General features: G+C 39.4%; 1 protein-coding gene across 6 annotated transcripts in view; it reads left to right on the forward strand.

Annotated features, from left to right (window-relative positions):
* Positions 1-10,786, forward strand: part of LOC117301390 (proto-oncogene tyrosine-protein kinase ROS-like) — a 32,649-nt gene extending 21,863 nt beyond the window's left edge. For all 6 annotated transcript variants that reach the window (XM_033785343.1, XM_033785342.1, XM_033785345.1 and 3 more), the window contains 14 exons: positions 300-584; positions 1,081-1,104; positions 2,026-2,310; positions 2,616-2,759; positions 2,869-2,902; positions 3,513-3,580; positions 5,704-5,889; positions 6,506-6,616; positions 7,279-7,466; positions 7,581-7,703; positions 8,106-8,217; positions 9,057-9,153; positions 9,683-9,782; positions 10,247-10,786. In XM_033785343.1, the coding sequence (XP_033641234.1) occupies positions 300-584; positions 1,081-1,104; positions 2,026-2,310; positions 2,616-2,759; positions 2,869-2,902; positions 3,513-3,580; positions 5,704-5,889; positions 6,506-6,616; positions 7,279-7,466; positions 7,581-7,703; positions 8,106-8,217; positions 9,057-9,153; positions 9,683-9,782; positions 10,247-10,324 (1,835 nt within the window). In that variant the 3' untranslated portion in view covers positions 10,325-10,786. The remainder of the gene's footprint in view (positions 1-299; positions 585-1,080; positions 1,105-2,025; positions 2,311-2,615; positions 2,760-2,868; positions 2,903-3,512; positions 3,581-5,703; positions 5,890-6,505; positions 6,617-7,278; positions 7,467-7,580; positions 7,704-8,105; positions 8,218-9,056; positions 9,154-9,682; positions 9,783-10,246) is intronic.
* Positions 10,787-12,241: the final 1,455 nt, after the last annotated feature.

The following is a 12,241-nucleotide window of genomic DNA, read 5'->3' on the forward strand; positions in this document are numbered from 1 at the left end:
CACTTCCATCATACATAAACTGACAAACAGATTACATATTTTGCATGAAAAAGAAAAGAAAAAAAGGAGTTCGCGTTCTTGAGATGTTGCCTAAAATCTGTGGCAAATGATTATGTCAAAGCAGGAAGACTATTCCTTCATAGGAATACATATCTGAGAAGCGTTTAAACAACACACGGGACCAACGGCTTTACGTCCCATCCGAAGGACGAAGCAATGGTTGCGCTTGCACGACTTGGCTCAACATCGTGATGAAGCAACTATCCGAGTTTTTTTTTCACTGTTTCGTTGGTTAACAGGAGTACCAGACCAGCCAACGGGTGTCGTATTGACTGACCAAACTTCAAGCTCATTAGCAGTGCGATGGTCAGCTGGTTATGATGGTGGTGAGACTCAGTGGTTTCATGTCAGCCATAAGAAGACTGCAGACTCCTCAGAGACATTCAGCGATATGATTGAGGGAGGGGTGACTACATACAATGTGGATGGTCTCGAGTCATACACAGAGTACGAGATTCAGGTCTATGCTGAGAATGACGTGGGGAGAAATCCAAGTCCTGGCAGCATTCTGGAATACACCTTACGTAAGTTTTAAACTATTCTGTTTTTGATTATTTAAATAAGTCAGTGTACATATTTTTGGTTGTTACTCAAATTATTTATAAACATATAAACTTGGTAACTAGCAACGGAGAGCTGTTGGTAATTTAAAACAATGTGAGAAACAATTAAATCTGGCTCAAAATTACGAATCTTGTTCCAGATTCATAGATTTGCCCAGTCCCTCCTAGTCATCCTCCCAAACAGTCGAGTTGTGCCCTCTGCTGGGTGACTTATACAAAAGCAGCTTCGCCAATCAAGACTGATCACACTAAAAACACAAAAGCATGTTGATGTAAGCGTTATATCGTGTAGTTGCTATTCATCTTTAATTATTTGCATAAATATAAAACAGGAAACACATTCCTGTCTGTCATTTTTATAACCATAAGTGGTTAAACAATTTTGTATTGACTTTTTAACCATTAGTTTATGTCACTGATTTTTGTTTATATCAACATATGATCACGCATCATTTAGCTGGAGTTCCAACCTCGGATTCAGGTAAATTCTCACGTCATTATAATTGTATAAATGAATGAATAACAATATACTTTTGCAGCCAAAGTTAAAAGATTTAGTACAAAAAAAATCAAATGAAGAAAATTAGCTTTGTGAAAAAAAAAAATTGACATATTTATTAATTTGAAACATCGGCCCTTTTTCACTCAGATCGGTTGCCTTAGTTTGAATGCAGTAAATATTTTCGTTAACTTTTTTGATATAAAAGTCAAACTAATACTCTCAGGACAAAAAAACCCTTGATTGTATATTTCATTTGTAAGCAAGTGCCCTAGAGGACGCACTTTGTAAATGCTTCGTAAAAGAAATGGGAAGCATACAGGCCTGGCCCAGTTAGCTGGACTCAAGCTGTGCTTCTCTCAGCAGTGTGGGTTCGACACACCACCATAACACTAACTTGTAACCTTTAGCAAAGCACATAACTGCTTCGTAACAAATTTTGAAAGTATCATTGGGTACGTTCGAGAAGCTTCCCTGTGTCGACCCCACGGTGCTCATTTAGGTGAGCCCCCTCCCCCCCCCCGGCAAGAGGTAGTCGAACGATCACTCGCTCTCTCTTGGTGACGGCATGCACATCGGGCCAGCACCACGTGACCCGTTCCACAAGCAAGGCACTTGGGGCCGATACGGGTATTAAGCCCCTGGAATGACGTTGAGGCTATTCGAACGGGGGCAGATCAGGGTCGACCCGGGTAAATAGAACGCATCCAATGCAATCTGCTCTAAGTTAAGCCATGGTTATGATACCCCTGCCTACATCCTTCTAAACTGATGTGAGGGGGTTCCCCAAGGGGTGGGTGTCCCTAGAGGGCAAGCAGTTGATTTGGGTCAGTAGCCCTCACCTCGATGTTCATATGCCACCTTTAATAATTATTATTAATTTATTGTGTTTCCCCCCTTAAGGTTTCACCTTATTGTTTGACTCGAATGAGGGCACAGTGAAAATTGACGGATTGAATGCTAATAACGGCGAATGCATCCAACTGGAAGTTAAACGCGAAGGCATCTCGGGTTGGGCTTCTTGCGGAGACTGCATCGAAACTAACGGCACTTTTACGCTATCATATTGGTGTCTACAAACTCGAAAACGAAGAGGGCGGGCTATCGGAGACGTGGAGATGGTGCGTGCAAAGCTTTGTCAATTGACCAGTCAGCTTTGCGGTGATTTCATTAACGTGATGGAGCCCGGTAAGTTTGCAGGCATGGACACCTCAGTTTAAATTGCCAAATGAAAAGTCTTCTCACTTGTTTGGGTGCGATCTCCTTTTTATATTGTTATAATTATAGTTGTGTCAGAATAACCATATAAAAATAAATAGTAGACTTGCGGGTACAAGTTGTACGGTTAGGGGTATACGGTGGGGGTAGGTTGTACCCATATTAAGATGACAGTTTTTATACTTAAGTTTAACCTTGACAGCCCCTGTCCATTTTGTAATCACTGTGATGTCTAAAGATTTAAAATAAATAAAACATGTTGTCTTTTTGCACAGAAAACACTCCAGTGACAAACCCGCCCGTCTCGTCGACTACCGGTACCGCTGTTGGTGTAACCGTCGGGGTGATTTCAATAGCTTTAATAGTAGTTTTCGCTCTTGGATTGTTTTTTTGGAGTAAAAAAAACAAAAATCGAAACGGTAAGTAACTTTACATTTCAGTAGTTAAATAAAATGCCAAACAGACACAAGTTGAAAATGAGTTTTAAATTGTACGTGTTGATTTATTTTACTTTCATTTTCATTTCAGGTCCAGCAGAGGAAATAAACTTGACAACGCAAAGGTAAACTTTCCTTTGGTTGTTTCCTCTTGTTTTGTGTCTGTTTATTACAATAAGTGACAATGGTAGATATAATATAATTATTTAAAACAACAAATAGTAATAATGATAATAATAATGATCTGAAATGATTACCCTATAAAATTACAACACCCGATTTCACGAAACGCAAACTAACGGGGAAAAAAAGGAGTTCTAATCGGCCTTTTAAAACCGGCAGGGTATTGGCGATTTATCGCACGGCCACGACCCTGCAAGGATATAAACGGCCGATTAAGAACGAGTCACTAGAAAGAACTAATGAAGTAGGAAACTCTGTAAAAACTGATGTGTTTCCGACGTCCTTGAGTTCTGTACGTGTGGTGCATCTTTATGAGACAGTTTTCGGATATTTACTTGTGCGTGTAGTAATGCATCCTCGTAATCATGCGCTAAAATGGCGCGGCGAGATCGACCCCCCCCCCCCCCGGGGGAATGAGGTTGTGGGCTAACCCGCACAGGATGAAACCGCACAATGCTAACCGAAAACAACCGGTTATAAACACCCCCACGTCCCGCGTTAGCTGTTTACTTGATAAGATGCCTCACATTTTGTTTTTATTCTCTCGAGCAGAAAACCCAAAGGGTTGGAGCAAAAACGATACGGGTTGGAAGGAACAGCTGAATATCAAGAAGTTGCAGGTATCTATAAAAATGTATAAACAATTATTCGGTGCTAAATTTCGTTTAAAAGGAACTTAAAGGCAGTGGACACTATTGGTAACTACTCCAAATAATTATAGCACAAAACCTTACTTGGTATCAAACAATTAATGGGGAGAGGTTGGTAGTATAAAACATTGTAAGAAACGGCCCCTCTGAAGTGGAGTACTTTTCGAGAAAGTAATTTTCCACGAATTTGATTTCGAGACCTCAGAGTTCGAATTTTGAGGTCTCGAAATCAAGCATCTGAAAGCACACAACTTCGTGTAACAATGGTGTTTTTCTTTCATTATTATCTCCCAACTTCGATGACCGATTGAGCTCAAACTTTCACAGGTTTGTTATTTAATGCATAGTACACCAAGTATGAAGACTGGTCTTTGACAATTACCAATAGTGTCCAGTGTCTTTAAAGGCCGACGATTTTGTTTTCATAGACAATGATATGCTCGCAAATGCTCATTGTTTACTAGTTCTTTCATAAACTTCAACAACATCAGAATAATGTTGGAAGATGACAACATCGTCTCCAAAGAATAGAAACTTCATTATTTAATAGTGTAACACAACAATGGGAGACCTTTGAACGCTAGGTGGCAGCAGACTTACCAGGTCGATTGTTAACATGGCTTTCTAGTCTGGTCCCCTGACCAAAGATTCCTTGACGTCTCTTGTTCAAAATCTTAGGTCGGGTATCACCCACGGTTAAAAATAGAGCATGACGCAACTTGTCAGGGTCGGGGTCATCTCCAGGGAAACCATAGCTGCACTGTATCGTACTAGTTGCGATAACGTAACCCTCCTCCCGACGGCCGCCAGGCCGGAGGGTTACGAGATTATTTTGATCGGCAATTAATGACAATCTAGTTCAACACGTATAATTTCGACAGCTAGTCACCAGATTTTCCCCATTTTTACCACTTTCAAAAAATCATGAAACTTAATCCTAAATCAATGTCTAATGAACACTCAAGTCAAAACACCTTTAAAAAAATATTTTTGAAAAAAATGACAAAAACTTCCCAGATCCCGGAGCGATTTCACAGGTTTATATATTTTGAACTTGTCGCATCGCTTTGCAAACGCTTTATTTAGGCACAACGCCTGCATTGGCAATAACTGGCATAAAAACTCCTGGATCTACGGCCGACAGGACTGACATTACGAGTCCGTACCGAACATCAACGATACTGTCCGAATGTTGACGACAACACGTTCGGAACATTTCGGATAACTTCGAAAGAGGAGGAATTCCTCCTTTTTGGTTACGTGATTTTGGGTGATACCGGACCCTAAATTCGACAGAGCCTAGTCGGAGATTTTTGGGTCTGGGAACAAGACTAATGGCTTTCATGGTTCTGGAGATTTGCAGTTAAAACCGACATAAAAGTTGTATATCAGCCAGCACCAGTCTTTACCTCTGCGGATATCAGGGGCCCAGTTTGTAGAGGCGCACGTTAGGTCGACACTATAGGTAATTATTGTCAGAGACCAGTCTTATCACTTGGTGTATCTCAACATATTTATGCACAAAATAACAAACCTGTGAAAACTTTGTCTCAATGGGAGACTTTTGGGACGCTTGGTGGCAGCAGACTTACCATGTAAAATCCATTGTTCTCGGTCATGAGCGCACGCTCAGAACTACGTAAACAATAGAAATTACCTGGTAAGTCTGCTGCCACCCGTCCCAAAGTCTCCCATTGGTCGTCTAAGTTGCGAGAGAATAATGCAAGAATGTTTTATACTATCAACAGCTCTCCACTGTTCGTTTACGCAAGAATAATTTTGAGTATTTACGAATAGTGTCGGGCGTCCAGTGCCTTTAACAAGTTTGGCACAGCTAGCTCTGTACCGTTGCCTTTGGTTTAACAGCACACCCGACTTGAACCGAGTCTACAGGACCCTAAATACATTTATCACGGTGTGGTCATCTTGATTTTACTCCCTTCCAACTCATTTTAACCAAACTGGGGCTGGACGAAATAATAGTCTGGTGCCATGCGCAATGCATGTTAGCACACATTACTGTTATTGGAAACATGGAACATTACAAAATGGTGACAGCGTGATATAGGTCTATTGTTTATGTTTTTCTTCAGACATTGTTGAACCAACAGACAGGACATACGCGAACGTCTTATTCAAGGACAAGTCTTTCCCACGTGACATGCTGAAGATTATAAAGGAGCTTGGACACGGTGCCTTTGGTGAGGTGTTTCTGGCTGAAGCAACAGGAATCCTTAAGAAGTCGAAAGTGACATTAGTCGCTGTCAAGACACTCAAAGGTGCGTAGCGAATAAGCAACCTCCAAACTTGAAAGGTTTTTTATACATTAATAAGTTACTACTAAACTAGTCGAAGTTAAGTAAGAGTTTCAAGTATGGCAAACAAAAGTCTGTGATTCCTTTCCCGTCACATTATGTGAAAGCTTGCATTTTTCGCAATCCCGCAATATTAACTTGACGCGTGAACATCTTTGTTCTTCAAATTTTATTGTGAAATGTTTACCTTCAAGATTGTAATTTTCGGCATTGCATTCAAAGACTCTGTCGAAATACTTTCATACAAAGTCGTGAGGAACGTCAATGTCATAATAATTCTACAAAATAATTCAATCTATATTTAGTTTGCGGTAACACCGCGGTAACACCGTTCTTTTGAGATTTGTCTTGATATACAGTAACAATCCAATACCGCAGAATAGATATTCGGAATACATCCGTTCTGAAAAGAACTGTCCTGCTTTTTATATACCTACACAATGGAGGTAGAAGTGTGCTCTTAATAATTGGTCTCAACGTTTCGACTAGCTATCTCTAGTTTGAGAGATATTGACCAATTTCAGTGTAGGGTCAGTCACTACTGAGCAATCAGGTTATTTTATTTTATTTTTTTTTGTAGAGGGCGCAAGTCAAAGCGACAAAGATGATTTGTTGCGAGAGCTGGATCTGATGAAGAAGTTGCCTGATCACAAAAACGTTGTCAGACTTATGGGATTCTCAGTCGAACAAGGTACAACTGTCAGTTTTTCTTTTAATGATTGTTTTTTAGGAAGTCGTTTTTACCACTTAAAGGAAACGTGGTATAATACGTTTGGTAGTCTCTCTTTTAGTCAATGGAAATAATATAACTTTTTGGATAGAAGCCTATCACAGCGGCGTATACTAAAACATTTTGAGAAATATTTCACTTCAAAGTACTGCGGTTCTCAAAAAATAAATATATAAGTGCACTCTTTTGATAATGTGTTGTTAATTGTGAAGTTTGACATTTCTGCATTGTTATAACGCACATTTCTGCCGTTTCTTTTCAGTATTTCTTCCTCTGCTTAAAGTTTGAAACTATCGCAGATACTTCACCTCTAAAAAATATTAAGGTTTCGAACACTTTTTTTACATTCTTAGGCCGTGTCAACCCTAGCAGACGCGCTGATCTAGCCGTACTGTAGCCGAAGTCGCCGTTTCGGACACGGCCTAAAGCCCGGTTCATACTTCCTGCGAATGCTTCGTGCGATGCGAATTCCATTGCGTCACAAAGGGAAATGGAGCGCGTACCGATTGTTGCGTCACCAAAATTCGCTTCGCATTCGCATTCGCAGGAAGTATGAACCGGGCTTTAGAAGCCTTTGTGAATGTAAATGAAATACTTTTCATTGCATATTTTCACCCTTCCAGATCCTCTGTACATTATAGTTGAGTACCTGTCCAAAGGTAATCTGAAGGATTTAATGAAAGACAGTCGCGTTAAAGGAACGAGGGTCTATGGTAACCTACATGGTGCTAGTAAGTCACTGTCATCCGGGGACCTCATGAAGTTTGCTAATGACGTAGCAGATGGTATGCACTACATATCATCGCAGAAGGTACGTGTACATGCAAGGGTACCCGTGATTTTTTTTTCCCATTTTTTTCTTCTTGGCATTTCCAAGTTTAATGGACAATTTTCTAGGATTTACTTATGTTTTGTTTTGTCGCAGTGTATCCATAGAGACCTTGCTGCCCGCAATGTTCTGGTTGCTCAAGACATGACTTGCAAGGTGTCTGATTTCGGACTTGCTCGAGATGTGATTGACAATAGAGTATACGAAAGAAAATCAGAGGTAAGTTGACTAAACAGTGGAGTCATGACACGCGTTTGTATCATCACCTTAGTAAAACTACACTTGAGAAGTGTTCTTATTTTAGCATTATTTCAAATCTGCTGCCACCTTGCGTCCAGAAAATTACCATGTTTCGGTAATCGAAGGACGGAATGGCAAATCGAAAAGCTTTTTTTTTTTAATGAAATAAAAATATGACCTACAAATGTTTGTAGGGCCTATAATTAATGTTTGTAGCTTATCCCTACATAATTGGGTCTTAGAATTCATAACTTCAATATTACTTTCTGTAAAAATGTATATACTAAGCGCCTTGAGTACCCTGTTGGTAGATACGTGCGCTATTTAAGACTTCTTTATTACTATTTTTTATTATCTTTTCAATGTGATGATTGTTGCCAGGGACGACTGCCTCTACGATGGATGGCGTTGGAGTCTATACTGGATGAGATGTACACAACAAAGAGTGACGTATGGTCATTTGGTGTACTATTATGGGAAATCGTTACACTTGGTGAGTTCTGCCTGAAAATACTTTTCTGGCGTGCCTAGCGGTGAAATGTTTAATTTGGGGTTAGGGTTAGGTTAGGGTTGGGGCTGGGGGCTAGGGCTAGGGAAGTGTCGTGGCCGAGCGGTGAAGAGCACCGGCCCATGGTGTTTCTGATCAGCGAAGTGTGGATTCGAGTCTCAGTCGTGACACTTTACCATGATGCTTCGTCTTTCGGATGGGACGCAAATCCATTGGTCACGTGTGTTGTGTAATAGCAGACGTAAAGGAGCCAAGTGCAGTATCGAAAAGAGAAGGGGTCCCCCCCCCCGGTGTGTCTGGTCTGCATGGTTGCATATTGCGCCACATCACCTCGTAAACCAATACATTTTGCAAAGCCATAACATCCATTGTAAGACAAATTGTCAGTGTCACCATAGTGATTTGTATTGTGACATCCCACTTTTACTAAGCAACTACGATTGATTTTCAGACGGCCGATCGATCTCAAACTTCTACGGGTTTGTCAATTTATGTATATGGTGGATTACATAAAGTGCTTACACTGCCAGCACTATTTTGTTAGCAAAAACCAATTCTGTAATGTTACTTTAAGGATGACAGTTGTTATACTTTTGAATAGCCTTGAAAAAGCTCCTGTCCTAACTTGTAATCATTGTGTTTACGTCTGAAGATTTAAAATAATAAAATATTACTGACCCAGAATGAAACACTAAATCAGAGCCAATTCCGACCTAGGATTCTTGAGGGGTGTAAAGGAAGCAAAACTTCTCTATACAATGAGACATTAACAATCTATTTTTGCTGTGTCACTATTTATTCTCATTTCAATTGTATACACACAGGTGCGCGCCCATATCCTACAATGAGTGCTAAACTGATGCTAAAGCAACTTCGTATTGGGTTCCGTATGCCCCAACCAACACACTGCCAAGAGGAACTGTAAGTTAGCTATAAATTTACTGTAAGTGGTATACCAAGATCCGGTACATTGAATCCACTGTCATTGATCTGAGTTGAGTCACTTATCTGGGCGTCTGCCCTGGGATCGGCACATTATGCGCCGCGCACAACTTTTAGCCAATGAAAGGTCTTCATCATAGATTTATTAGTCTTCATTCACATCAATGAGGGCGCTATTTGGGTCTTGTGACGTCACATGCAAGGGGACTGTAGGTTTACGTTCATTTCAGTACAATGGATTTGTAATGATGTCTTTATATATGATTCGAGGCATTGCATGGTGAGGTATCTCTGGTTTGCGGTAACACCATGTGTGTATCTACTTGCCAGGTCGAGGTTTTTCTTTAGAGAACTGTCTTTCTTTATTCTACTTGTAAACCAAAAGGGAAACTGACTGTGCACAGCTTTTTAAAAATGATTTGGGGTTGAACAAAGACAAATAATTGACTACTTGAGTGGGACTCGAACCAACGACCTCCGGATTAACATTTACTTGGATGTTGTTTAGGTATGAGATGATGCTAAAATGCTGGGAGGAGGAGCCAGACAGACGACCAACGTTTGAAAGAATTGCAGACGAGCTTCGACAAATGAGAGAATTGGACAAGGTGAGTGTCTGTAGAATGTTTGTCAGTTAAAGGCACTAGACAGTCACTATTGGCAATTACTAAACGTTATTGTTTGGGTGAAGCTAAGAAACTGACTGTGGTAACGAGCAATGGAGAGCTGTTGATAGTATAAACATTGTGAGAAACGGCTCCCTCTGAAGTAACGTAGTTTTTTTTAAAACAAAGTAACTTCTCAATATTGAATTGAATTCAACACCTCAGACGAACGGCTGTGCCATTTTTCAGAAGAAAACAAAATCGTCTGAGAATGTTTAAAATGTATCTTTTTTGTTGTTGTTAAAAACAAACAACAATAAAACAAAGGAGGCGACGGGGAAGATGAACGTTTTTTTCTTTTCTTTTATTCTTGTTTTTTTTTTTTTTTTTTTTTTTTTTTTTTGGGGGGGGGGCGCTACATGACCTGTATCAATTATCATTGTTTTTTTTGTTTTTTATCCCTACAGGATTACATAGTAGTAAACGCCTACGAGGAAACCATCTATGCGGTCACCATACCTGATGGCGAGCAGGAAAAATGTTAGTCCATTCGGTCCGCCTTGTCTGCCGGACCGCGTCGGCCCTGACCAGTTGGTGGGGAATGGAGCTCCGCGGGCCCCCATGAGCGCGCTCTGACCTTCTGAACGCCCCAAACTCTGTACTTTGACATACTCCGGAATAGTTCACGCAACCCCAACGTAAGGCCACCCCTACCCCTAGTTTCATATTTCTAAAAGAGATTTAAAGATATATATAAAATTTGTATATACATTTTGTAATCTGGTGGAAAGGGCCTTTTTATTTACCTAAATCTTGAAGTTCATACTTTAATTAAAGGGGTATAATTGGTATACCTTTGAGGGTAGAGGTTGAAAAGCCTTGTGAATGACATGGCAGCCTGTGGCTGTATACTCCCCAATGAGATAACCATTGGTACTTTTGGTTGATAAGCAGTTTGCAACAGCTTATTCTATTTTCTGATTTAAAACAATCGAATGGTTTCTAAAACAGGGAAGATACACGTTTGGTAATTACTCAAAACAAATATTAACTTAAAAACTGACTTGGTAACGAGCATTTGAGAGCTGTTGATAGTATAAAACATTGTAGGAAACGACTCCCTCTGAAGCAACGTAGTTTTTGAGAAAAAAAGTAATCTCACTAAAATAATAAAAGACTTCTAGCTAGAAGTATTTTATTCCTATCTGAAAGCAAACGTGTGTTGTTTTCTTTCATCATTTTCTCGCAACTTCGATGACCGATTGAGCGCAAATTTTTACAGGCTTATTATTTTATGCTTATGATGGGATACACCAAGTGAGAACACTGGTCTTGGACGATAACCAAACGTGTACAGTACCTTTAAATATTATCAACTTGGCTATTCATATTTTTTCAAAGCAAGTCCCAAGATATGAGTTGTAAATAACATCACATTATTCTAGAATAACTAGCATACTGTTACCATTAAAGGAACACGTTGCCTTGGATCGGACGAGTTGGTCTATGAAAAGCGTTTGAAACCGTTTGTTATGAAATGCATATGGTGAGAAAGATGTTTTAAAAGTAGAATATATTGATCCACACAAGGATCAATCAAAATTGCACGGCTTTCCCTTTACGTCGCGAACTAACACGGTCGGCCATTTATGGGAGTCAAAGTTATGCAACTTCGAGGCATATTTGTGTAGATCATTGTATTCTACTTTTACAACATCTTTCTAACCATATCAATTTTATAACAAACGGTTACAGGACGCTTTTCAAAGACCAACTCGACCGATCCAAGGTAACGTGTTCCTTTAATACGAAATGGATTTGCAGTTGTTTATGTTATGTTTTGAACGTTATTTGAAAAATTGAAACGTGGCTGTTAAATTCAGGTAAATTTCGAGTTTTTAGCGCACAGTATTTTTGGTTTATCTTGCCCTATGTTATGTATATAATTATAAACAACTTATATTTTTTGCAGCCACCTTTGTATAGTTTAGGAGATAAATACTTTATGCATAAACGAAAATTTTTTAAATTTGTATGATTTAGAGTTGGAGTGAATATTGAACATTGTAAAGAAATTATAGGTAACATATAATTACAAAGAAGGAAGAATACCTAGGATATAATAAATTGTTATTTTGTTTGATTTTAATGTTTTATGCAAAAAGAAGAACAAAAGTTGTAATTTTATAATAATATAATGTTGGACTGAAATTGTGGCATTTCTAAAAAGGTAATACTTTTGCAGTGGTTTATGTTATGTGTTGAACTCTATTTGAAACTCTATTTGTACAATTTAAACGTGGCTGTAATATTAAGGTAAATTTCTAGTTTTTAGCGCGCAGTATTATTTGTTTATCTCGCCCTATGTTATGTATATGTACAATGTGAGACTTTGGGGCGCAAGGTGGCAGCAGACTTACAAGGTAAATTTACATTGTTGACGTAGTTCTGACCTTGCGCAC

Source organism: Asterias rubens, chromosome 17, assembly GCF_902459465.1.
Source record: "Asterias rubens chromosome 17, eAstRub1.3, whole genome shotgun sequence".
In the NCBI taxonomy this organism is placed as follows: domain Eukaryota; kingdom Metazoa; phylum Echinodermata; class Asteroidea; order Forcipulatida; family Asteriidae; genus Asterias; species Asterias rubens.